The sequence below is a fragment of the Hyperolius riggenbachi genome, chromosome 12 (assembly GCF_040937935.1).
Source record: "Hyperolius riggenbachi isolate aHypRig1 chromosome 12, aHypRig1.pri, whole genome shotgun sequence".
Lineage (NCBI taxonomy): Eukaryota > Metazoa > Chordata > Amphibia > Anura > Hyperoliidae > Hyperolius > Hyperolius riggenbachi.
Window position 1 is genome coordinate 219,456,512 of NC_090657.1, and position 25,028 is coordinate 219,481,539.

The 25,028-nt window shown below is 46.9% G+C and overlaps 1 protein-coding gene across 2 annotated transcripts in view; it reads left to right on the forward strand.

Moving 5' to 3' along the window:
- Positions 1 to 2,938: 2,938 nt before the first annotated feature.
- PYCR1 (pyrroline-5-carboxylate reductase 1) overlaps positions 2,939 to 25,028 on the forward strand; it is a 41,954-nt gene continuing 19,864 nt past the window's right edge. Inside the window, exons 1-4 of one of the 2 annotated variants that reach the window (XM_068264402.1) lie at positions 2,939 to 3,021; positions 10,499 to 10,630; positions 12,828 to 12,898; positions 24,370 to 24,549. In XM_068264402.1, coding sequence (XP_068120503.1) covers positions 10,564 to 10,630; positions 12,828 to 12,898; positions 24,370 to 24,549 — 318 coding nt within the window. In that variant the 5' untranslated portion in view covers positions 2,939 to 3,021; positions 10,499 to 10,563. Of the gene's footprint in view, positions 3,022 to 3,670; positions 3,859 to 10,498; positions 10,631 to 12,827; positions 12,899 to 24,369; positions 24,550 to 25,028 lie in introns of those variants that run through there. The other variant, XM_068264401.1, reaches the window with a different exon arrangement.

Here is a 25,028-nt window from a genome sequence, read left to right on the forward strand (position 1 = left end):
TCTTAAAGGGAAGGTTCAAGCAAAATAAAAAAATTAGTTTCACTTACCTGGGGCTTCTACCAGCCCCATGCAGCCATCCTGTGCCCTCGTAGTCACTCTGCGTAAAAATGTATGTGTTAATGTTCCTGCACTAGCGGGAATGCGTAAAAATGTACGCAATGCGTCCCAAGCTGCCAGCGTGGGACCGGAGCAGCAGTGAGTGACTACGAGGGCACAGGATGGCTGCATGGGGCTGGTAGAAGCCCCAGGTAAGTGAAACTCATTTTTTTTATTTTGCTTGGACATTCCCTTTAGGGCCCGTTTCCACTAGTGCGGTGCGGAATCGCCACATATCACCGCTGACAAAATCGCATGCGGATGCGATTCCGCATGCGTTTTTTGCCGCGATTTCGCATGCGATTTCGCATAGGCAAGGTATATGCGATTTTAACCATGTCACTGCCTGTGTCAATTTACATTACTTTCAATGCGAAATCGCACGCGAAATCGCGGGAAAAAACGCATGCAAAAAACGCATGCGATTTCCCTATTAAATACATTGCCTGCGATTCGCCTGCATTCCACACGCAGGCGAATTCTGCAGGGTCTACCGTGCAGAAAAATCCTGCACATAAAAACGCAAATGAAAACTGACAAGTGGAAACAGTCCCATCCACTTCTATTGCTTATGCGAATCCGCATGCGTTGTCTGCATGCGAATTCGCGCTAGTGGAAACGGGCCCTTAATCGTTACTGCATGCTGCGTTTTTTCCTCCGTTTTTTGTTGATTGCGTTCAGGGAACAAAACGGATTTGCAGTGTGCAGTGAGCCTAAGGGAGTATGTTAAAAAACCAGTCATATAATCACCTGTCCAAGTTTGAAAGAAGAGATAAAATAAAGCGCCACGAAGCTGCTGGGGAAGAAATATGAGGTCATTACAGTCGCTTTAATGGGCGGAGTCGCCTCTCCTGCCCTCAGGACTTCGGTGTAGTGAAAGTACTGGTAGAGGGTAGTGTTGTCCGGATCATGAACGATTCGGATCTTTGATCCGAATCTATTTTATGAGTCGATCATCCGAATCATCAAAATGAGTGATTCGGATAGCAAAAGGGGCGGGGCCAGGAGCGACACGCCCCCTCTCAGCGGGCAGCGGGGTCCTGGAAGCAGAGCTGAGATGGATCGCTCTGTTGGAGGGGAGGAAGCCTTGCAGGGACAGCAGGTAGATGAGAGAGAGGAGACATGGGTGCCACTGCCAGATATGTGTAGAGCACACATACTGGCTGCAATGTGCTGCCCATTATAGACTGTCTGTTCCGTAGTTGTGCACAGTGATCACATTGGAAGCTTTTGGCTCAGCACAGCTCAGTAACTTTGCAGACAGTGTGATTGAAAGGCAATATAATCCTCCTGCACTCGGCACTAAACAGCTGCACTTATCTTCTGGGAATGCTTTCTTTCACTCAGGGCCGTTTCTAGCCCCGTTCAGCCGGTTCTGCTGAACGGGGCGCAGCTAAAAGACAAATTGGGGGGGCGCCAGGCAGAAGGATGTGATCATGTGACGTCACTGCTGGCCAGAGGCGGGACAAGGTCCTTCAGCACCCAAGGCTGAGACACCAAAGTGCGCCCCCCCCATCCCTCCCACCCCAGCCGTCACACACTGATTGCTATTAGACTAAGAGGGCCACAGGGCCCACAACCTCCCCAACACCTTAATCTCTAGTTATTTGGCTTGCAGTCACTGCCATGTATCCCCTTTTCTTATTTCTTTCTGCTTCAAACACAATTGGGAATGACAGCTGAATGAAATGTGCGCCCCTCCTACACTGCGCCCTGAGGCTGGAGCCTCTCCAGCCTCTGCCTCGGCCCGGCACTGCTGCTGGCTCCTGGCTGCTCCTAGGAGCCGGTGCAGCGAGAGGCAGGAGGAGCTGTGCCGCTGTGCGCACCAGCGCGAATCGATCACCGGCTTCCTAGCTAGCTTACTAGCTAGATCATTCTGGGCGGCCAGCGCTCCTGCGTTCTGACGTCACGTGACAGGAGCGGCCGCGCTATTCCTGTCACGGACGTTTCCTGTGTGGCGGAAGTGGAGTCTTTTTGGCCACTCGGGCTCCTCGCTGCCACTGCTGCGCCTGCTAGTAGTGTGTGTGCCCAGCCCAGCCAGCCAGCCTTGCCCTTGCTGCCGGTGTTCTGATGCTGCCCGCTAGCACCTCCAGACCCCCACCGATCATCCAGTCAGACTCCAGAGTTGGACAACATGGTAAGTAGGCAGGCAGTCTATGTACTGCACTGCCAGGCTCTCTCTTTCTGACGAGGGGGAGGGGGAGGGGGGGGGGAAGGGAGGGGGGCGCTCTTTTTGCCCTGGGCTAAAAAGTCAGATGGTCGACTCTGACAGACTGCTGGCTACACAATATGGGCACATATACACCTGGCTACATAAGTCTGGGCACATATACACCTGGCTACATATACTTGGCACATATACACCTGGCTACATATACTTGGCACATATACACCTGGCTACATATACTTGGCACATATACACCTGGCTACATATACTTGGCACATATACACCTGGCTACATGTACTTGGTACATATACTTGGCACATATACCCCTGGCTACATATACTTGGCACATATACCCCTGGCTACATATACTGTATTTACTGGTGAAACGCTGTCTCTTATGTGCATTTAGTGGAGACATTTTGTCAGTAAAAATCTTTTGTCAGTAATTTTTTAGGTATTTGTCAGTAAAAAATAACGTGAAAGGTTGGCAACACTGGCAGGCTGCGCGGCGCAACGGGAAAGATACAGGCAGCCCACCTCACGCTTGGGCTGGGCTGGGGGAGGAGCCGACGACAGCGAGCAAGAGTAGGGTGGCCGCATGCAGCCATAAATACGCAGTGTGTGACTGCGTCGCACTCGCAGAGCCTCTCAGCCTGAGTCAGTCCAGAGACTAGCAGACTCGCAGGAAGCCAAAGCCAGCCAGGAGCAAGCCCATGGAAGAGGGGTAGTGAAAAAAAATAAAAAAATAAATAAAAATGGTGAGTTGGTTTCAAGAAGCCTTTTGACATGATTTCACTTAGCAGCTTTGATTTTGGGGAAGGGGGGGGCGTTTTTTTTGACTCTCGAACTGGGTGAAATTTAGCCTAGAAACTGCCCTGCTTTCACTGTGCGACCTTTTCTTTCAAAGTGTACAGATGAGCATATAGGTGAAATATATGTAAAGCATATGATTGCCGCATGTGGGTATTAGTGCAAACATTTCTGCTCTCTGCTCGTCCCTCCTCCCTTCTCTGTCCACTCCCTGCCCTCTGTCCATCTTCTCCCCTTCTCTGTGTGTCCACTCCCTCCCCTTCTCCTGTCCACAGACCTGTCCTGCTGTTCATTTCATCCCGAATGTTTCCGGTAGTAAAATGATCCGAGATTCGAATCAAAGATCCGGATCTCTTCAATGATCCGATTCGAATCATCCGGATCATTGAAAAGATCCGAACTTCCCATCTCTAGTAGAGGGTGTGGCCAGCGAGCCACGCGGCCTGCGTGGAAATGTTAGGGGGCGTGTTAACAAATACAGGTGGGCGTGGTAGGGAGCCAGGCTGACAGAACCTAAAGGGCGGGGTTGTATGACATCCAGACTAGCTGTCCTATGAGAGGCAGGGGGCGCGGCTTTATCTGTCGCCAGGGGGCGGGCTCGCCGAGCTAGGGGGAAAGTAAGAGGATTATTCTAATGAGCGGCTTCCTTGTTGCGGAGTGGGCGGGGCTTGTTCGGTTCTCCCGGTAATCCGCTGTCAGCAGCATCGCGGCGGGGCGAGAGCAGCAGCAGAGGAGACAGGAGTCCGCCCGGCAGAGGGAGAAGAGCAGAGAGGAAGAGCCGGGAGGTAACGTGCTGGAGGGAGAGGACACGTGTCACATGTGTTACATCAGCCACATCACTGCCAGCCTGGGCTGTTGTACAGGCGGCAGTGACGTCACGCCTGCCTGCTCATGACGTCACGAGGCAGCTCCCACTTTGGGGTCTTACAGTTCACTCATTAGTGAAATGCAGAAATCTCGGCATGTGACGTCAGAGATGATGTAGGATGCCCGTTGTTCCAATTAAGTAGCATACATTGACAAAACAGCATACATTTAAAGTGATATACCCCTTGTTAGTAGAATCAGTGTCCCCTTGCCCGCTCGCTTCGCTCGCTGGGCTGCGGGCTCGGTCCTCGCTTCGCTCGGACAACTTTTTATTCTAACTCTATGTCCACTTGGATAGTGGAGATTGCACATCAGCACACAGGCAGCTAACTGGGGTTGAAAAGGTTAATGCTGCTGATGGGTATTATGGGGTTAATGCATGCCCTGCATGACTTTGCACATGCTCAGTAGCATTTGTATGCTATTCTGTCGGGTGTGCTAAAATGTTGGAACACCGTCACTGTCATATGTAGTAACTTTGGCTTAGAAAGTAGGGAAACTTTTATATAGATCAAAGGACAAGCACTGTCATACACTGGTCGATTTGCCATCAGATTTGACCAACAGATAGATCCCTCTCTGAACGAATCTGATCAGAGAGGGATCGTATGGCTGCCTTTACTGCAAACAGATTGTGAATCGATTTCAGCCTGAAACCGATCACAAACTGTGCAGCTACTGCTGCCGCCCCCCTCCAGCTATACATTACCTGTTCCGGCTGGCGCGACTACCCCGGTCTCAGCCGTCTTCTTCTCTGCTCCGGGCTCCAAGGCTAAGGCTCCACTGAACTTCCTGTCCAGGGGAAGTTTAAACAGTAAAAGGCGCTCTACTGTTTAAACTTCCTGCCCGGGACAGGAAGTTCAGTGAAGCTGCAGCCCCGGTGTCCGGAGCGGAGAAGAAGACAGCGGAGACCGGTGGAGTCGCGCTGTCCAGAACAGGTAATGTATTGCATCGGGCATTCGAATGGAGCTGTCGATACACTCTCGACCCGCCGGCGATCGAGAAAAATCTTCCACACGGACGGAACGATAGGAACGATTGATTTTGGACGGAAATTGATCGTTCTGTCAGTGTTTGCGCAACGATTTCACAGCAGATTGGATCACAGTGATCGAATCTGCTGTATATCGGTGGGAAAATAGTTAGGTGTATGGGCCCCTTAACAACGCTAATTCCCTTTTGTAGTGTAGTTGGCAGATTGGCCTATAGACCTAATGCTAAGTACACACCATTCAATTTTCTGTTATATTTTCTGTAATGCTGGGCATACACGGCTCGATTCTCCCGCTCGATTTTGCCGCTCGATTCTCCCGCTCGATAGATTCCCCGCTCAATTCCGCAGGCGATTCTCTAATCTTCCGCTCGTTTTTCTTATCTTTTTCTATTGTGTTCAATGCGGAATCGAGCGGCGAAACGATTGGGCGGGAGATCGGATGTGTCGGAAATAATCTTTAGAGCCATCTAAATGGCTCAAAAAACGAACCGTGTATTCCCAGCATTAACCCCCTTGCCGTTCCAATTATTGCGGCAAGGGGGCAGCACAGCACTTTATTTTTATTTTTTTTAAATCATGTAGCTAGCCTAGCGCTAGCTACATGATAGCCGCTGAGTAGCAACCCCCCCCCCCCCCCCCCCCCACTCCGATCGCCTCTGGCGATCTGCGCAAGCAGGAAATCCCCGTTCAGAACGGGATTTCCTGCATGGCTTCCCCCGTCGCCGTGGCTACTATCGCAATGACGTCACTGACGTCGTGACATCAGAGGGAGTCCCGATCCACCCTTCAGTGCTGCCTAGCACTGATTGGCCAGGCTGCGCAAGGGGTCAGAGGGAGGGGGGCGCAGCAGGTAGCAGCGAACGGCAGCGATCGAGTTCTGCACGCAGCTAGCAAAGTGCTAGCTGCGTGCAATAACAAAAAAAAATTTTGAAAATCGGCCCAGCGGGGCCTGAGCAATCCTCCTGCGCGGGTTACCCCGAGCTCAGCTCGGGATAACCGGCAAGGAGGTTAATTTACCTGCCAGATAGATCATTTCCAACATGTTGGAGATTATCTATCTAACCATCTATCAGCCTAGCCAGTGATCTGCAAATTTGGCTCTCCAGCTGTTAAGGAACTACAAGTCCCACAATGCATTTGCATTTATGAATCATGACTGTAGCTTTCAGACTCCCGCAATGCATTGTGGGAATTGTAGTTCCTTACAGCTGGAGTGCCAAGTTTGCAGATCACTGTGCCTAGCAATTAGACATAGTTCTACTCAGCAGGAGATAACCAGAAGGCAATGCACCAAAGATAATGACCAGTCTCTACAAAAAATAATCTGAAGCCCCCTCTACACCATGCAATTCCGCATCAAATTTGATTGGATTGATTAAATCTGACATGTCCAATCGGGATTTGATAGCGATTCGATCGCTAGTGTGGTTGATTTTGCATAGTTATCAATGCAAAATCGACCACACTACCGATCGAATCCTGATCGGACATATCGGATTTAATCGATCCAATTGAATTCGATTGGTCGCATGTGGAATTGCATGGTGTAGAGGGGGCTTAACAGAAAATTCTATGGTGTGTACTAGGTATTAAGGTTCCTATACTTCAGACAATGTATGGGCAGATCGACCAAGAGACCGATTTCCCTCTGATCGGAGCGAGACCTGTTGCATTGCCCATAAACTGCAGGCTGATTCCTGATTGATTTCAGGGTGAACGCTGCTCCCTGTGTTGTACCCCCTAATATAAAATGTTGTGATGCCCGCATACATGTGCCACACGTGGTTGCCGGCGTATATGTTGGCGTGTGTGTGACGTCACGCGTTTGCAGATTGTGGACGGAGCCAGCGACAGTCAGGTATAGTTTACTGCATCGGGGCGCGCACATGATAGAGGTCCTACGTCTTGCAGCATGTCCGATCGGCAATGCCATGTATCGATTGGGCATGCTGCAAGATGTAAGGCCAACATGCTCGATCAGGTACGCATCTCGCAGCATGCCCAGTCCATACATGGCTTCGGCGATCAGGCATTCTCTTGGCGGCACCGATTTTCCATCCAGTTCGATTATAAATTGGATAGTCGATCGGCTGCCAAGTTGCCTGATGTATGCCCACCATTAGGGTGACTATACAGTATGAGACAGTACTCAGCAAATTTGATCACTGCTGAAGACTGTTGCAGCCAATCGTAACGTTGATTAATTACTAGCAAAAAGCGACCGACATTCCCGATCGGACTGGAATTTTTTCTGCTGATCAGTTGGAAGCGTAGCGAGGGTGCAATGGAATGTATGCAGTGGGGCTGAGGACCAGATTCCCCATTATCGTTGCTCGCTGTGTGCTGCCATCCTCTCCTGATGCCCCTAGTATCCGTGTGACCTGGCCATGTACATCAGCAGGCACACTGCGGGCATCGGGAGATGGTGGCAGCACAGAGGAGGGAGTGCTCTGGCTGCAGAGTGGAGTGTCAGAGCACTGCGCTAAGGCCTCTTTCCGATGGGAGGCTAGACTGCTCGCTTGTCAGGCAGTTCAGTGTCCCGTCTGCCGCCCACAAACGGCGTTCATCTGCAATTAAAATACAGCCGAATGCCAGCCGTTGTAACGGCATCTGTGTCAGTGCTTGAAACGTGGTGGCATTACCCAGCAGCAGAGAACCGTGGCAAGTCACGTCTGAGCATGGCTGCGGCTACGCTTAGAAGTGACTTCATGGTGATGCCGTCTGTCCTTTACTGAGCATCGGACTGCTGCAAGAGAGCAGCTGAATTTATGAAAAAGCCCTAATACTCTGCATAGGGTCCGAGGAGGTGGGGGGCAGGGGTGTAACTAGAAGGGATCAGCCCTTGCGATCGCAGGGGGGCCTAGAGTTGTAAGGAGGCCCCAACCAGGGCTGTGGATTTGGTACAAAAATCATACGACTCCTCAGTTTATGAAACCTCCAACTTCAGGTACCCAAAATTGCTCCAAATCTGACCCCTCGACTCCAACTCCACAGCCCTGGCCCAAACTACTAACCTTCCCTTCCTCCGATGCAGGGGACTATACTTCAGATCAGGAGTTTTGCAGCTACACTTGTTATGGGTGTAAAGATCACGATGGCTGCACTAGTTTTATGACCCTTGTGAGAGGGACACCAAGGGGAGGGGTATGAACATTGGGCAACCCCATCAAACTTCTACTATGAAGGACTACTTAAACTAGGAGGGAGGACCACGATACACCAGGAACTTTATAAGGGAGGAAGGTGGCCAGTAGACATTGAGGTTGGCCCGCGATTTGGTCCCAGTGTACAATTCCGTCCCACTTTGTATTTGAGTTGACACCCCTGCTCTAGATGCTGTCTTGCACAGGAAGCAGCACCTGAAACCACCACCCTCCTCTTTCAGTCTCACGGTACTGATCATTTCCTGACAACATTGCCTGTCCTTATTGGCAGCATTCACAGCTTTGGCCGTCAGAAGCCCCATCTGACGTGTACCTCATGTTGTGTTTAGACAAGACATAACATCACTACAACTACCAGTGGGGATTAGAGGGCTAGGCCTCAGTGACCAGCTCTGGACATCAGGTAGAGGGTCCAGTTTAGATTTATGCTGGTGACTTGTAAACACAACTGTGCCTTCTTGTGTAATTACAGTTCTGCTCTAAGTGCGAAACCTTTCATTGTTGGCTGGTATGTGCCTCCAAGGGATAGGCACAACGTATATTCTCTGTGACAGGAGCTGGCTGCATTCCTGTCTGCTGGCAGATGAGGTCTATAGCCATCATTTAGATTACTGACCTCAGCTGCACTTGCCTGGAAAGTGCTGTGTGAGGGTTTCTGGCGGTGTCCATGTGCTGTGGGCGTGCGTGTGGCGTGTACCTTGTGTGAGACAGGGCAGGACCCGCGTGTGCACTCCTGCAGGTGAATGATGAGGGAAAAAGGCCATTTTTAATGTCTGCAGTCTACAACAATCAGCGACAACATTAACGCCACTTACAGGTGAAGCAAATTACATTAATATTATCTCATTACAGCCGGAGCTGTCAGGGAGTAGGATAGATTTGGCAGCAAATGAAGTCAGTTGATTCTGGGGATTTTGGCACTGACGCCTGGTGCACGCAAAGCAATTTTGTGTCTGATAGACTGGTCTAAACGATTATTTCTGTCAGGTCTGATCTGATTTCCAGTCGTTTTTTCAGATACATTTTCTAATCACTTCTATATGGTCAGAAAAACAGAAATCAGATTGTACTTGTCGAGAATAATCGATTCAACCCGTTTATCTGGCAGGAAATCGCATGGCGTGTACCAGGCAGTAGACAACTACAAGCTATAAGGGCCCATTCAAACCGGGGCAGTTAGCAGCCGTTTACCGCTGATTGCCGAATGGCTGGCGATCGCTAGCACTTTTTAAAAATGCAAGTGTCATAATAAGTATATGGCAGTGATTTAACTGCCGCGATCGTCAGCAATTTGCGGTGAATGTATCGCTTCTGCGTGATTTTAGAGCGATCGCGATTACAATGTTAAAAAAAGTGGAACGCTCAAGAATTGCGAAAATGTACACTAAAAATACGTTTTATATCGGGGAAAAAATGGCCGCCGCAAAACTCTAGCAATTTTGCTAGTATTTTGTGGTCCCTAGTTTGAATGGGCCTCAATACCCTTCAGTGAAACTTTGATGGGAACTGTCTCCTTACGTCACCCCTCCCCCCCACCCCTGTCCCTTTGATACTGGGGTCATAAATGCAGACACCTTGACCAGCTCCCCCCCCCTCCCCCCCTTCCCTTAAAGCTTAACTAAACTGGAAGCTGCCATATTTATTTCCTTTTAAACCATACCAGTTACCTGGCTTTCCTGCTGATATTTTTGGCTGCAGTAGTGCTTGATGCCCACACCTGGAACAAATATGCAGCTAATCCAGTCATGCTTCATTTAAAAACCTCTAATCTGCATGCTTGTTCAGGATCTGCGGCAGATGATCAGCAGGACAGCCAGGGAATCTGCATTGTTTACAAGGAAATATGTCAGTCTCCATATCCCTCTCAGTTCAAGTTCCCTTTGTGTGTGGCCACCATTCCCCTATAACAAGTACACCTACCTTAATCCCTCCCTTCTCCCACCATAACTAGTGCAGACACTGCTTTCCCCCTCCATAGTTTCTGTGACCACTTTGCATCTCAGTAACTAGTTACCCTGACTTCCTGTGGTACACAAACTGCAGCAAATAATTTTTGAGAATGTATTTATTTTTTTACAAGATGAAGCGTATTCTTGTTCAAGTCATGCGACATGAAAATTAGGCCAGGAGGAGTAGGTTATACCATCTCACCCCACAAGGAGGTGTACGCCTTTGGCCACACGTAAACATCACAGCTCCAGCCATGGCAATCTGAGATATAGGTCAAGCCCACGACTGGAGCTAGAATCCAGCCATGGGTTAAGCCAGTGGGTGGAGGCGGGAGTCGAAACTCACAACCTCATGCGTGGTAGGCAGAAGTAGTACCACTGAATATGTTACCTGGCTACCTTTAGCCTAACAATTTATTGTGCTCTGACTATGCATCATCTTTTCTTTCAGCCGCCTGTATTGTCCGCTGTTCCCTGCTTCCGCATTTGTGCTGTACGCCCCGACCAGCAGCCACCATGAGCGTTGGATTCATAGGAGCCGGTCAGCTGACTTATGCCCTGGTGAGGGGGTTCACTGCGGCAGGTAGGTTGTTTCTGGGTGGGAGGGTCATGCAAACTGTGGTCTTCCTACCTGAAGATTACCAAACTCCTTATTACAGTGATGCAAAGAGTACAGATGGCCATACATCTCTTGACTTGACCAGCATTCGACCATCCAATTTGATAATCCGATCGATGATGATGTTGCATGTATCAATCAAACATGCTGCAAGATTCCGGGCTGTGGTGGTCGATCGGGTGCGCGGTAGTAACGGCAAGTGATATCCTCTGTGATGTTCCTGCGTGGTGCAGTATACTTTACCTGTCCATGTGCGCCGCTGGTGCCAGACTCCATCCACAAACTGCATACACAAGCCCCCCATGTGGTTCCCGGCATATAGGTGGGCGTGTGCGATGTCACACACGCCCCCATTACCCTGGCAACCACATGGGGCGCGTGGATGTAGATTACAGATAAAGCTAGCGGTGGGCACGGACAGGTAAAGGAATGCTGCATTTGGGGGCATTTTACATTGGGGAGCAGCGTTGGGCTGACGAGGCAGCGGATGCAGAGCCACAAGGCCAATTCCCGAGAGATTTCATGCTGAAATTGATGAGGAATTGGCCTATGGAGTCAGATAGCTATAACCTTGCGCTTAGTAACCACTGTTATGGCCCTTTAATAATAATGATGATGATGATAAAGTCCTTTTCTCCAGGAGCTGCTCCCGTTACTGGGTGGTGCCAGTAGTCTGAAGTGAAAACAAAAGAAAAGGGTGCGCTCCAATGGTGCATTTACTTTTTAATATGTAAAAACGCTGATAAAGTTGCACTTACATCAGTGTAGTGGTAACAAGCGTGTCTAAAGCCACCAGCTAGTCCTCTCACAGCATCCGAGCTTGGCCAGAGGTCGGAGATGCGATGTCACGCCGTGAGGGACGGTCTGTGGGCGGGAGTTTGTCACTTGATGCCATCTGACGTCACTACATGTTTCGGCACTTAACCACGCCTTCTTCTGGTGACGTGGCGGCTCTAAGAAGGGGCAATGCCAATATAAGAAATACAATTTTAATAATCAGACATGAAAATGGTAACTCGTTTCGCGAAGCACAGTCCGCTTCCTCAGATCGAATAAAGCAGTGTCTGGGTAGCCAAGGTGCAGAGCTTGGAGCGCCTAAAAAAAGAAGGCCTTAGACACACTTGTTACCACTACACTGATGTAAGTGCAACTTTATCAGCGTTTTTACACATTAAAAAGTGAATGCACCATTGGCCTATGGAATCCGCCTGCAGTGTATGGGCAAGTAACAGATCTCTCCTCAGTCAGAGAGAGACTTGTCTATTGGTGGCATTGCCCATAAATCCTCTGATGTATGGGCACCTTAATTTTGCAGCCACAGGAACCAATCGCACAGCAGGCAGTTGACGGGAGGGACACTTGTTGGATTTGCACATGTTTTGCTACATGTGGTAAAACCTGCACTGCTGCACTGGCCAGTGATTTAAATGACCTGGTCGGGAATGGCACATTGGCGTTTTTCTGTGATTTTTAGATTTGGCAGCTTTCTCCTGCACGCCATGTGCAATGCCTTTTTCAGAGTAATAATTGATTGAAACTGCTGCCGATTTGATGACAAACAATTCACTCTATCAATCGTACCATCTATCCTGAATTTCAGAACAATTGCTTATCGTTTTCCTCTCCGTTGATAGGCATGAACAATCATTTGAAATCGATCTCAACAATCTGATTGAATGGTCAATTGTTTGGGAAATTGAATCGTTATGGGCATTTTTTATGCCTGGCACAATTGATGAGATTTTCTGGCAGATTTACTGTCAGATTGATTTCCAACATGTCCGGTCTTATTTCCGATCAATTTTTCCGTGCACGTCTCTGGATAATTGATCGGGAAATCGATCGGACGTGTTGGAAATAATCGATCTGGCAGTAAATCTGTCAGAGAATCTCATTGTGTGTACCAGGCATTAGGGCACATACACACGCCCAATTTCGATTTTAACACTTCGATATCTGTATTCCAAACCGTTTACTGTGGCATAGAAGGGACACTGGAACTTCTGGTGATTTTTAGAAAATTGCTGCATGCTGAAAATTTGAATGGCAACGACATTTTTGATAACTAAATGGGCATAATGGTTTTTTATTTTATTTTTTAAGATAAACGTAAATTTAGAATCTGCAAGTTTGTAATGGATATTCTGTCTTCTGCTTGCAGGTGTGTTGGCGGCACATAAGATCACAGCAAGCTCCCCGGACACAGACCTGCTCACTGTGTCTGGACTAAGGGTAAGATATACAAAAAAATGAGGGTATTACCAGCCACATAACTGTCCTGTTTCGGTATGGCCAGGCTAAACCCCAGCAATCGTTTGTGTGTCCTTGTTTAAGATGATGAAATTGTTGTTTGTGCTGCAAACCTCTCTTATGCTGTGCTGGCTGACACAAAACTACAGCTTGCATAGCTGCTGAGAGAGCAGGTCAGACAATCCCTCTCGCTACTCTTGTTAATTATATCTTGTGTGCGGGGTGGAGACTATGCTGATTTTATCTTTGGTTACTTTCCATACATTTTAAAACTTAAAGGTGAACTGAAGAGAGAGGTATATGGAGGCTGTCATGTTTATTTCCTTTTAGACAATACCAGTTGCCTGGCAGCCCTGCTGATCCTCTGCCTCTAATACTATTAGCCATAGCCCCTGAACAAGCATGCAGCAGATCAGGTGTTTCAGTGGTTCAGACTTATAAGTCTGATCTGACAAGACTAGCTGCATGCTTGTTTCTGGTTTTAATCAGATACTACTGCAGAGAAACAGACCAGCAGGGCTGCCAGGCAACTGGTATTGATTAAAAGGAAATAAACATGACAGCCTCCATATACCTCTCTCTTCAGTTCCCCTTTAAAAGCAGACCTGAACAATAATATCTACATGGTTTCTATGCGCAACACAAGTCTAAGGCCTCTTTCACAGTGGGACGGTGCGTTTGATGCGACGTTAAGGTCGCATAACGTGCCCCTAATGCAACGCATTGAAAGACTAACTTGGACGTTATAGTACATTCTTTAGCCCTGCGTTTGGTGCGCCGTTTTCGTCGCACAGTGATGAAACGAAAACGGCGCATGCGCTACATTAACAACAACAAAAAACACATTACTGAGCATGTGCAACACACACAACGCAGCAGATTTATTGCTAAACACACGGCATGCAGCACTCTCTAAGTATTGCTACGTTACACACAACGCAACGTGTGCACTGTGAATGTCGCACAGACTTAATATTGCTGTGCGTTAGTCCACGTTAAAACATTTTCTAACGTGCAACTTTAAAGAGAATCTGTATTGTTAAAATCGCACAAAAGTAAACATACCAGTGCGTTAGGGGACATCTCCTATTACCCTCTGACACAATTTCGCCGCTCCTCGCCGCATTAAAAGTGGTTAAAAACAGTTTTAAAAAGTTTGTTTATAAACAAACAAAATGGCCACCAAAACAGGAAGTAGGTTGATGTACAGCATGTCCACACATAGAAAATACATCCATACACAAGCAGGCTGTATACACCCTTCCTTTTGTATCTCAAGAGATCATTGTGTGTTTATTTCCCCCTTCTGCTCTCATGCACTGAAGTGTCAGGCTGCTTGTTTCTTCCTGCAAACAGCTTTGCCCTTGTCTGTAATTCCTCAGTATGTGAAAGCCCAGCCAGCTCAGAGGACAATTTATCCAGCTTGTAAAAGATAAGAGAGAATCTGCCATAATCTAAATAACACACAGGCAGTGTGCAGAGGGGCCTAGAGGGGGGAGATTCATCACACAACCACAACACTGAAGAACTTGGCAGCCTTCCAGACACAGGCCGACAAGTCTGACAGGGGAAAGATACATTGATTTATTACAGAGACTGTTATAGTAGAAAGTGCTGCAGTAAGCCAGAACACATTAGAATAGCTTTTGGAACTTGTAGGATGATAAAAAACAGGATGCAATTTTTGTTACGGAGTCTCTTTAACATCGCACTGTGAAAGAGGCCTTAATAGTGTATCCTGACGGCGTGGCAGTACTGCGCCTGCGTTAGCAGGAGGGGCTCAGTGCTATTGTGCAGGCGTGGCTGTACTAGCGTGGGTACAGCATGGGCCGAATGTGCATGCAGGCCAGTGCAGCTGTGAACTTCCAGAGGGTCCCAGGTAGGGGCGAGGAGTACGCTGAAAGCCTCTGGAAGATCCCTCTACCTAAGTTAGTATCTAGGAGGGGGGGGGGGGGGGTTGGGTGGTGTTAGGTTCTTAGATGCCATTAAGGATTGCTTACATTTTTGCAATGTTCCTTAAAGGGAAGGTCCGAGGTGATTAAAAAGCAAAAATCTACTTACCAGGGGCTTCCCCCAGCCCCTGGAAGCCGTCCTGTGCCCTTGCTTCAGCTCCCGGTCCCCTCTGGTGCAAATGCCCACCTCCCCAGGTTGACATTTACTGCACTACTGTGCGTCGCACGGACATTATCCAGACTGTCATGCGCAAAAATACTTCGCCTGCGCAGTACATTCGGGATGACGTCAGCGCGACTTTGTGAGCTGCACGCTGAAGTGCAGTAGGCATTTTTTACCAGAGGGGAACCCGGCCCACCAGTGGGGAATGGAGTTGCCTCGAGGGCACAGGACGGCTGCCAGGGGCTGGAGTAAGCCCCAGGTAAGTAGATTTTTGAGTTTTATTCACCTCGGTCCTTCACTTTTTAGGACACCCGAGGTGAAAATAAACTTTTATAGATACCATACAGTTTTATTTTATATTTCAATCTAGTTTTTAAGTTTTTACAGTTTCATTGTCTCTGCTCAATGACACCTTCATTGAAGTATGCCAGAGCTCAAATCTGTGACTTATTGACCCTTTTTATCTTTTTCCTGCTCTCAGAAGCTAAGGAAAGTGTTTTATGACTGATTACTTATCAGTGAGGGTTATGCTATACTGTAGCCTGACCCGGTTCTGACCCAGCCAGAAACTTTCACTTGCATACATGATGTTTAAAGGCGCGTACACACGGCATACTTTTTTTTTTTTTTTTCCAAAAAGAGAAAGAGAAAAAAGGAACACAGCCTAGGTATTTGTGTGCTTGGAACTGTACATAGTACATACACATCTCTATCTCATCATGTCGCCTCAATTGTCCTGTATGGGAGGGTGAGCTGTAGCCTTACCGCCTTACCTTCTTAAACTGTCAGATTTCTTTTTGGCAAACAGTCTGCATTTCTAAGAATTTTCTTTCTGAAGCCAAGTGATAAAGTGACTAATCTCCAGACAGGGTCATTTCCAGGCTAATCCCTTTATTGGGGAAGTAAATGGAGGAGATAGGGAGGCAGTGCAGGTCAGGTCAGCAGTTATTACTGTCTGCACAAAGTACAAGTTTCCCAGATTACCCACGTCTTACTCAGTTATGTAATGTCCGATCATCAGCGCGTGTCACAAAGACGCTCTTGTGAAAAGGTAAGCACACCCATGGAAATGGTTTGTTTTTAAAACGCCATATTTTTTTTTTTATTTTTTTTTAGCAGCTAATGGATAAAGGAAATCCTAAATAAAGTTAAATCTTTCTGATATGTGACATGAGATAAAAATGGGTATGTGTAGTATTCCACTTAGAACTTGTCTTTGTCTATTTGCAGTGGCGTAACAATAGGGTCTGCAAGTCCGCATCCGCGGGGGGGGGGGGGTCCACTCAGGGTCGTTTTGGGTGGCAGGAGGGGTCGCAGCACGAGGGGAGAGCATGGCCACACATCAGCGGGAAGGGGGGGACACTCCCCCGAGTCCCCCCCCCCCCCCCCCCCCCCTCACTTCGGACTCTCACCTCAGCTTAACCCCTCCAGCATCAATCAGTAGCGGCAGGCAGGAAACCACGCCGGAGGTTCCGCTCTCTAAGAGTCTGATGCTACTTCCTGTTTAAACAGGAAGTAGCATGAGGCACTTAGAGATCGGACCTCTGCGGTGGATGGAGGTATATGTTCCTGCTGCCACTGATTGATGCTGAAAGGGGGAGTGCTAGGGGAGAGCCCGAGGGGAGGGTGGCCATGCTCTCCTCTCATGCTGTGACCCCCTCCTGCCCCCCAGAACGGCCCTGAGCAAGCCCTGGGAGGGGGGACCCAATCCAAATTTTTGCAGGGGGGCCCGGTGATTTCTAGTTACGCCCCTGTCTATTTGGGTTTTTTTTTTTTCCATTGCAATGTCAGCTCTCCTGAAAATTAATTAGAAACCAAAACACTTGCAACTGGCTGAACAAACGCTCCTGATGACAGGATAATGTTGAAACGTTCTAAATACAGTAGAGCCCCCATTATCCGGAACTCAACTGACCAGCAGTCTCAACCAACCAGCACAAATCGCCGGCAGTCCTCACAGTGGTGAAGGGCAATTTCTAAGGCTCTTTGTGGACTCTGCTGTGGTTTAAGACTGGGTTCCATGACTCCCCCATGTTTAAAGGGAAGGTCCAAGCAAAATAAAAAAATGAGTTTCACTTACCTGGGGCTTCTACCAGCCCCATGCAGTCATCCTGTGCCCTCGTAGTCACTCACTGCTGCTCCAGTCCACCGCTGGCAGCTTGCCGACCTCGGAGGTCGGCGGGTCGCATTGCGTACATTTTTACGCATTCCCGCTAGTGCAGGAACATTAACACATACATTTTTACGCATTACTGGTTCAATGCGTAAAAATTTATGCATTGAACCAGTAACGCGTAAAAATATATGTGTTAATGTTCCTGCACTAGCGGGAATGCGTAAAAATGTACGCAATGCGACCCGCCGTCCTCCGAGGTCAGCAAGCTGCCAGCGGGGGACTGAAACAGCAGTGAGTGACTACGAGGGCACAGGATGGCTGCATGGGGCTGGTAGAAGCAGAACTAGCTGGAGGCGGGGGACTGGAGCAGCAGTGAGTGACTGCAAGGGCACAGGATGGCTGCATGGGGCTGGTAGAAGCCCCAGGTAAGTGAAACTCATTTTTTTATTTTGCTTGAACCTTCCCTTTAAAATACTTACAATTCTTCAATTATCTTAAACGGTACACTCCACATGTATGCATTCTACTTGAAACACACCTGATAGGTAATAAGATCATGTCACTTAAGCGTTCATGGGTCTCACAGTATTATCACTCTACATACTCCTCATATTCCAGAGGAGTCTCTATACTTATCCATAAGTCTGTTCCACTGCGAATACTAGACCCATACTGTGATGACCAGGGACGGTTTGTTTTACTTAACTTTGAACTTTATGGTCTTGACTATATACTTGCGGGAGTGTATATACCACCACCAGTAAATAAACAAATTCTCTATGATATTATGACTAAATCCTCCAGGTGGCATGGTGACAGACTTATCATAATGGGTGATTTTAACCTAACCATGGACTCCTCGCTGGACAGAACTAGTAGCTCTACCAGGGATGGTAGTGACTTGAAACTATGGGCTGAAGGGAATCATTTACATGATCTGTGGAGATGGAAACATCCTTTGGAGAAAGCATATACCTGTTTCTCATCAGCACACCACTCCATGTCTCGTATTGACCTGGCCTTTGCCACTCCTCCTATACTGTCCCAGGTTCAGGGTATTGATATTCTACCATCAGGTATATCTGACCATGCCCCCATCTTACTTACACTGACTGTTTCCTCTAAACCCAAAGATAGACTGTGGAGAATATCTAGGTTTTACATTAACGAGCCCCTTATCCAGCCCCAAATCTCACATGCCATGCGTAACTATTGGGATATAAATGCAGGCTCCACATCAGATCCAATCGTTTGGGATGCAGGGAAAGCGGTTGTCAGGGGTCAGTACATGACAGAACTTAAGGCCTACAAAGCTAATTCTAGAGCGCATATCCTAAACCTGGAGATACAGGCCAAGGAAGCTGAAAAAGTCTTTATACAATTAAATACTTCTGAAACATGGAGGTCCTGGCAACAACTAGTCAGACAATGGAGACTTGCTCAAATATCGCTAACCAAAAGTGCCCTGCTACATCAAACGCAGCGTATTTTTGAGTTTGGGGATAAAAATCGTAAGTTGCTGGCTTGGCTGTCCAAAGACACCGGTATTCCCACTGCTATCCCGGTAATCCTTGATCATAATAACCTTCTTCAGATCAATCCAGAACAGATAAATGAGGCCTTTACGACCTTCTACAAAATGCTATACTCTTCCAAGGCTCATTACTCTCAAGAGGAACTAAATGTATACCTGACTAATATCGACATTCCCTCCCTGTCGGAACAAGACAAAACCACCCTCGACAAAACAATCTCTATCGAAGAGGTTCAAGCAGCAATAGCTGACCTCAAACCCAGTAAAACTCCTGGCTCAGACGGCCTACCCTCAGAGTTTTATCAGTGCTATGCTGACATATTAGCTTCCAAATTATGCTCCTTATTTAATAACGTTCTGGAGGGTCATCCCTTGCCTGCCTCCTTCTCGGAAGCAATCATAGTACTGATTCTGAAGCCAGGGAAGGATCCAACCCGATGTGGGTCGTATAGACCAATTTCACTACTCAACACAGATGCCAAGATTCTAGCCAAAATACTTGCTAATAGAATTAAACTAATAATAACTTCCTTAATACATAGCGATCAATCTGGCTTTATGCCCAACAAAGGCACAGATATAAATCTGCGCAGGCTTTTTACCAACATATCCTTATCCTCCTCGGTGTCCGAATGTAGGATTGTTGCCTCGCTGGACACCGAGAAGGCCTTTGATTCGGTGGAATGGCCCTACTTATGGGAGACCCTGAATGGATACGGCTTTGGCATTAAATTTAATAAATGGGTTCAGGCCTTGTACTCTGCTCCCAAGGCTAAAATCCGAACAGGAAATACTATATCAGACTCGTTCCGATTACATCGTGGTACCCGTCAGGGGTGTCCACTTTCCCCCTATCTCTTCGCTTTGGCCATTGAGCCTATGGCCATTCTTATACGAAGCTCAGATCAAATTCTGGGAATCTCTGTGGGAAACATTGAAGAAAGGATCTCACTTCATGCAGATGATACCTTACTCTACCTAAATGATCCCGAGCATTCCTTAGCCAGGGCCTTGGAAATAATCACCACATTTGGCTTGTTTTCGGGCCTTAGAGTTAACCAGGATAAGTCTGTCATCATGCCACTGAACAAATCTCGACCTAATACCTCCTTTAGTCAGTTGCAATGGGTCTCTGAATTCAAATATTTAGGCATAGGGGTGACAAACTCTATATCTGACTATTACACTCTTAATATCAAGCCAGTAGTGGAGTCCTTCCGGAAAAAATCCCAGGCATGGAAGCACCTACTGCTCTCGCTCATTGGGAAAATTAACATCTTTAAAATGATCTTCTTACCAAAATTTCTATACGTTCTCCGACACATGCCTATTACTCTTACTAAAAAATTCTTTAAAAATTTACATTCCTTAATCTCAACCTTCATATGGACAGGCCAGACCCCTAAAATTGCCCTTAGCACTCTACAACTGCCCATAGATCAAGGTGGCCTGGCCCTTCCCAATATGCACCTATATTACTATGCTGCAGTATTAGTCACAGTTAGATGGTGGCTTGGCCAAGACAGCTATAATCCTGCGGTAGTGGTGGAGGCGGCATGCCTGGGATCCTGTGCAAGGCTTACCCTCCTAATATATAGAGGCACCACAAACGACGAAAGATGTACGATCCCGATGCAGACGGTGTGCAGGGTGTGGTCTGATGCAATTAAGTTTTTGGGTGTGGATGGAAGTGTGTCTCCATATACTCCTATCTGGGATAATCCTAATCTTCCACACTTTCCACAATTACCAGAGCCTGTGATTTGGGCCAGGGCGGGAATTAAACATCTACAACATATTATAAAAGACGGGTCGCTCCTAAGGGCTGGTTCAGACGGGCGTCTGCTGAACTTTTGCTTGGCATTGCGTTCAAACGCCAGCGTTTAAACGCCAGCGTTTAAAAGCTAGCTTTTGAAAGCTTTTGAAAAGCGTTCAAGGCTAGCAATTCTGGTCTCTGCTATTGTTTCCTGGCGTTTACTGCCTCTGAAAGCAGCATGTTGCTTTTGAGACTAGACGCAACGCTGGGATCTACTGCCAGGCTTTCATGAAAGCCTGCAAAAGCCAGCTCTAAACGCTCCCATTCACTTGCATGGGATGGCAGTAGATCCCAAAAAACGCTGCGTTTGAAACGCTGCGTTTAATGCCAGAAAAACGCCCGTCTGAACCAGCCCTAACATTTAACGAGATGAAACAAATGTACTCCTTAACAAATAAGATGTTTTTTCGATACCTACAGCTAAGACATGCGTTCTCGGCGCAGTACTCTGGCGGAGCCCCAACGTTGGGTGTACATACTCTTGAGAATACTCTTCTCACAGCACACCTAGATAAACCCTTATCAGTGCTATACTCAGCCCTCTTATCCAAAAATGGCGAAAAAATCCTTTGCTGCCAAGAAAAATGGAACATCGACATTCCAGGACTAGATAATACAGATTGGGAAGATGTCCTGGAGGATTTTGTAAAACTTCCAATCTCAGCTAGGGACAGGTTAATCCAAGTTAAATTTCTCCACAGAACATACTTAACTCCTGTCCGGATGCACAATATTTGTGATAATAATGATCCGCTCTGCCAGAAGTGCTCTGCCGAGAATGGTACTTTCTACCACATGTTCTGGAGCTGTGACAAAATACAGATATTTTGGACAGATATATTCGCGACTATAAATGAAATAACAGAGGCACACTTTGATCGCACACCCAAGCTAGCGTTGTTAGGAGTATTTGAAGAACCCTCATGCAACAAGTACGTACAATACCTAATTCGTATTCTCTGCTTCTACGCGCGCAAAGAGATCCTAAGAGTTTGGAAGGGAGATGCCGCTCCCTCCCTAAGTATGTGGAAGCGTACCGTTAATTGAGCCCTCCCACTATACCAATTAACATATAAAAACCGTAACTGCCCACAAAGATTCTACAAAATTTGGACACCTTGATAATGTACAAACCACAGGCTCGAACGAGGTGAACGGGTAAGATACATATCCTCCTGATCTTTTACAGATACTGAGCAGGACTACTTGCGGCTACCTGAGGTGTGGCCGGGAGGTGGGCCCAGAGTCGTTCGTTTTCTTCCTCTTTTTTCCCTCTTCTTCCTTCTTCCTCCCCTTCTTTAACCCTCTTCTGTTTACTGTGCCCCCAATGTATATTCATGTGTTACTCCTAAACCATGGTCGGCTCCTTGTAGATATGACGGTACCTGCATGTGAAATATCCTAGTAATGCACCCCAAAAAGGGGAAACTATGAGTGTTTGGTACTTATTACCTGGGTTATTGGAAGAATGTAACATATGTATAATAATGCTGTTATAATTTCCCACATGTGGGAGCATGGTAGTTTATACTATGTATGTTTCTCTTTCCCTTCTTGTGTACCCTGTGATGGTTCTTGTTTTAAAAAAAATAAAAAATGATTTGTTAAAAAAAAAAATACTTACAATTACTGTATTTTAGCATTTCATACAGAGTTCATGATATGTATATGGAGTGGGGTGTAGTACTGTATTAGCTAGTCCGATTTTTTTCATTGAGACTTAAACAAACAGGAAACACACACTTATCTTATCCAGCATCAGCCGATCCTCATCCGTGCTGGATAACAGAGACTAGACTGTATCATTATTTCTCTGTGTGGGAGCTAAATGAACCAGATTTTAGGTCTCTGTCATGGCTGTTGTTTACAGTTCACGTTTATAATTTCAGCCCTTAAACTGAAAATAAGAATATTCTAGAGTCCAGGAAAGTTCCATTTACCATAACTACTAAATATACAGTTACAGTAGTTACCCCATAAGTCTATATTCAGTTCAGGTTTACTTTAATATGGAAAAGGGTAAGTCCACCCTACATGTCAGATTTCCTCACTGAGGCCCGGTGCACACCAAAAACCGCTAGCAGATCCGCAAAATGCTAGCAGATTTTGAAACTTTTTTTTTTTTTTTTTTTTTTTTCTTATTTTTCTGTAGTGTTTCAGCTAGCATTTTGCGGTTTTGTGAAGCGTTTTTGGTGTAGTAGATTTCAGATATTGTTACAGTAATGCTGTTACTGAACAGCTTCTGTAACAAAAACACCTGCAAAACCGCTCTGAACTGCCGTTTTTTCAGAGCGGTTTGCGATTTTTCCTATACTTTACATTGGAGGCAGAAACGCCTCCGCAATCCAAAATCTGCAGCAGCCCGGGAGTATCCGTTTCTGCATAACGCCTCCCGTTCTGGTGTGCACCAGCCCATTGAGATACATTGACCAAGCGTATCCGCAGCCGCAAGCGGCTGCAGAAACGCTGAAAAAGGCGATCGGTGTGCACCAGCCCTCAGAACGTATTCCTGTGCATGGCTTTAAGACTTCTCTAGGGCTGCCCTCCATTCTTTGGAATTTCCCCCCCCCATGTCCATTTATGCTTGATACTACCTTTTTTAAAGAACACCTGAAGTAAGAGGGATATGGTGGCGGCCATTTCCTATTAAACAATACCAGTTGCCTGGCATCCCTGCTGATCTCATTGGCATTGGTAGTGTCTGAATCACACACCTGAAACAAGCATGCAGCTAATTTAGTCACACTTCAGTTAGAAACATCTAATCTGCTGCATGCTTGTTCAGGGTCTCTGGCTAAAAGTATTAGAGGCAGAGGATCAGCAGGGCAGCCAGGTAACGTGCGTTGCTTAAAAGGAAATAAACAGGGCAATGTTCATATCCCTCTCACCTCAGGTGTGTTTTTAATGTATTTAAGAAAGCAGGGCTGTGACTTCATACATCACAGCCACCTATGGCAATCACTTTGGAAGGCCAGTTACCAGTGTAGACCCCACCCACAGGGCATATGGGGTGGTACCCGGGCACTGGGACCAAATTATTATTGTTGTTAATTTATATAGCACCAACATCTTCTGTGGCGCTGTACAACAGCATGCAGGGTATAACAATACAAGACAACAGTGGAGTACCAGGACAGGTCTCCACCAAGACAGTGGTGGGGATGCAGCAAACAAATCAACGACCTATTTTTACACAGGGGTGGGAGGTTTGTACACAAACTTCACAACGTTGTGAGACAAAAGGGAAAGGGAGCTCTGGCCAAAAGCTCTTATGCCTGGCACACACCATGCAATTTCCCATCAGATTTCGGACCAAATCGGATCATTTCTGACAGGATTCTGATTCCTGATCGTTTTTCTGATTGATATTTTGCCAATCACTTCTGTACAAAGTTGATCAGAAAAACATTCCGGAAACGGATCTAACCTGTCGAAATTATCAATTCGACACGAAATTGCATGTTGTGTACCAGGCATTACAGTCTAAAGGGTTAAGGGATATGACGGTTGGGAATCTCTGTATAAGATGGTATAAATAGTGGTCAGTGGCTGAAGTGTCCGAGTTAGGAGAGTATGCCTGCCTGAAGAGGTGTTTTCAGCTTGCACCTAAGGGTAAGTGTGGGTGAGTGGCGGATGTGTTGAGGGAGGGTGTTCCAGAGGAGGGGAGAGGATCGAGAGAAATCTTCTAAGCGGGATTGAGAAAAGGTGACCAGGGAGGAAAAAAAGGATGGTGGGTCCAGTGCACTTTTTCAAAGTACTTGCACAGGTACAGTTATCATTGGATGCAGTACAGCAACCCCTGTTTAGAATCAGACTGTAGTTAAAGAAAACATGATTTTTTTTTTTTTTTCTTAATTTCGTTATATTTTTAGAAACTGGGCATAAATTTTACCACCAGCAACAAGGATACCGTGAAGAACAGTGATGTCCTCTTTCTGGCCGTCAAACCTCCCATCATCCCTTTCGTGCTGGATGAGATTGGCTCTGACATCGAGGACCGTCATATGGTCGTGTCCTGTGCAGCCGGCGTCACCATCAGCTCCATAGAGAAGGTATGCTGAGCCAATGCAGATATCCGATCACACTACGTATCACTGGCTTGTATTCCAACTCTCTCTTTTAACCCCTTAAAGGGAACCTTAACTGAGAGGGATATGGGTGTTTCCTTTTAAACAATACCAGTTGCCTGGCAGTCCTGCTGATCTCTTTGGCTGCAGTAGTGGCTGAATCACACACCCGAAATAAGCATGCAGCTAATCCAGTCTGACTTCAGTCAGAGCACCTGATCTGCATGCTTGTTCAGGGGCTGTGGCTAAAAGTATTAGAGACACAGGATCAGCAGGAGAGTCAGGAAACTGGTATTACTTTAAAAGGAAAAATCCATGTCCTTCTCAGTTTAGGTTCCCTTTCAGGTGGACCTGAACTCTTGCACAGGACAGAAGGAAAGCAGAGAGAAATGCACCCTGTTTAGAGAGTTTAGCCTGTCTAATTCCCCTTCATCTGTGACTAATCACAACTGTAATTTGGTCTG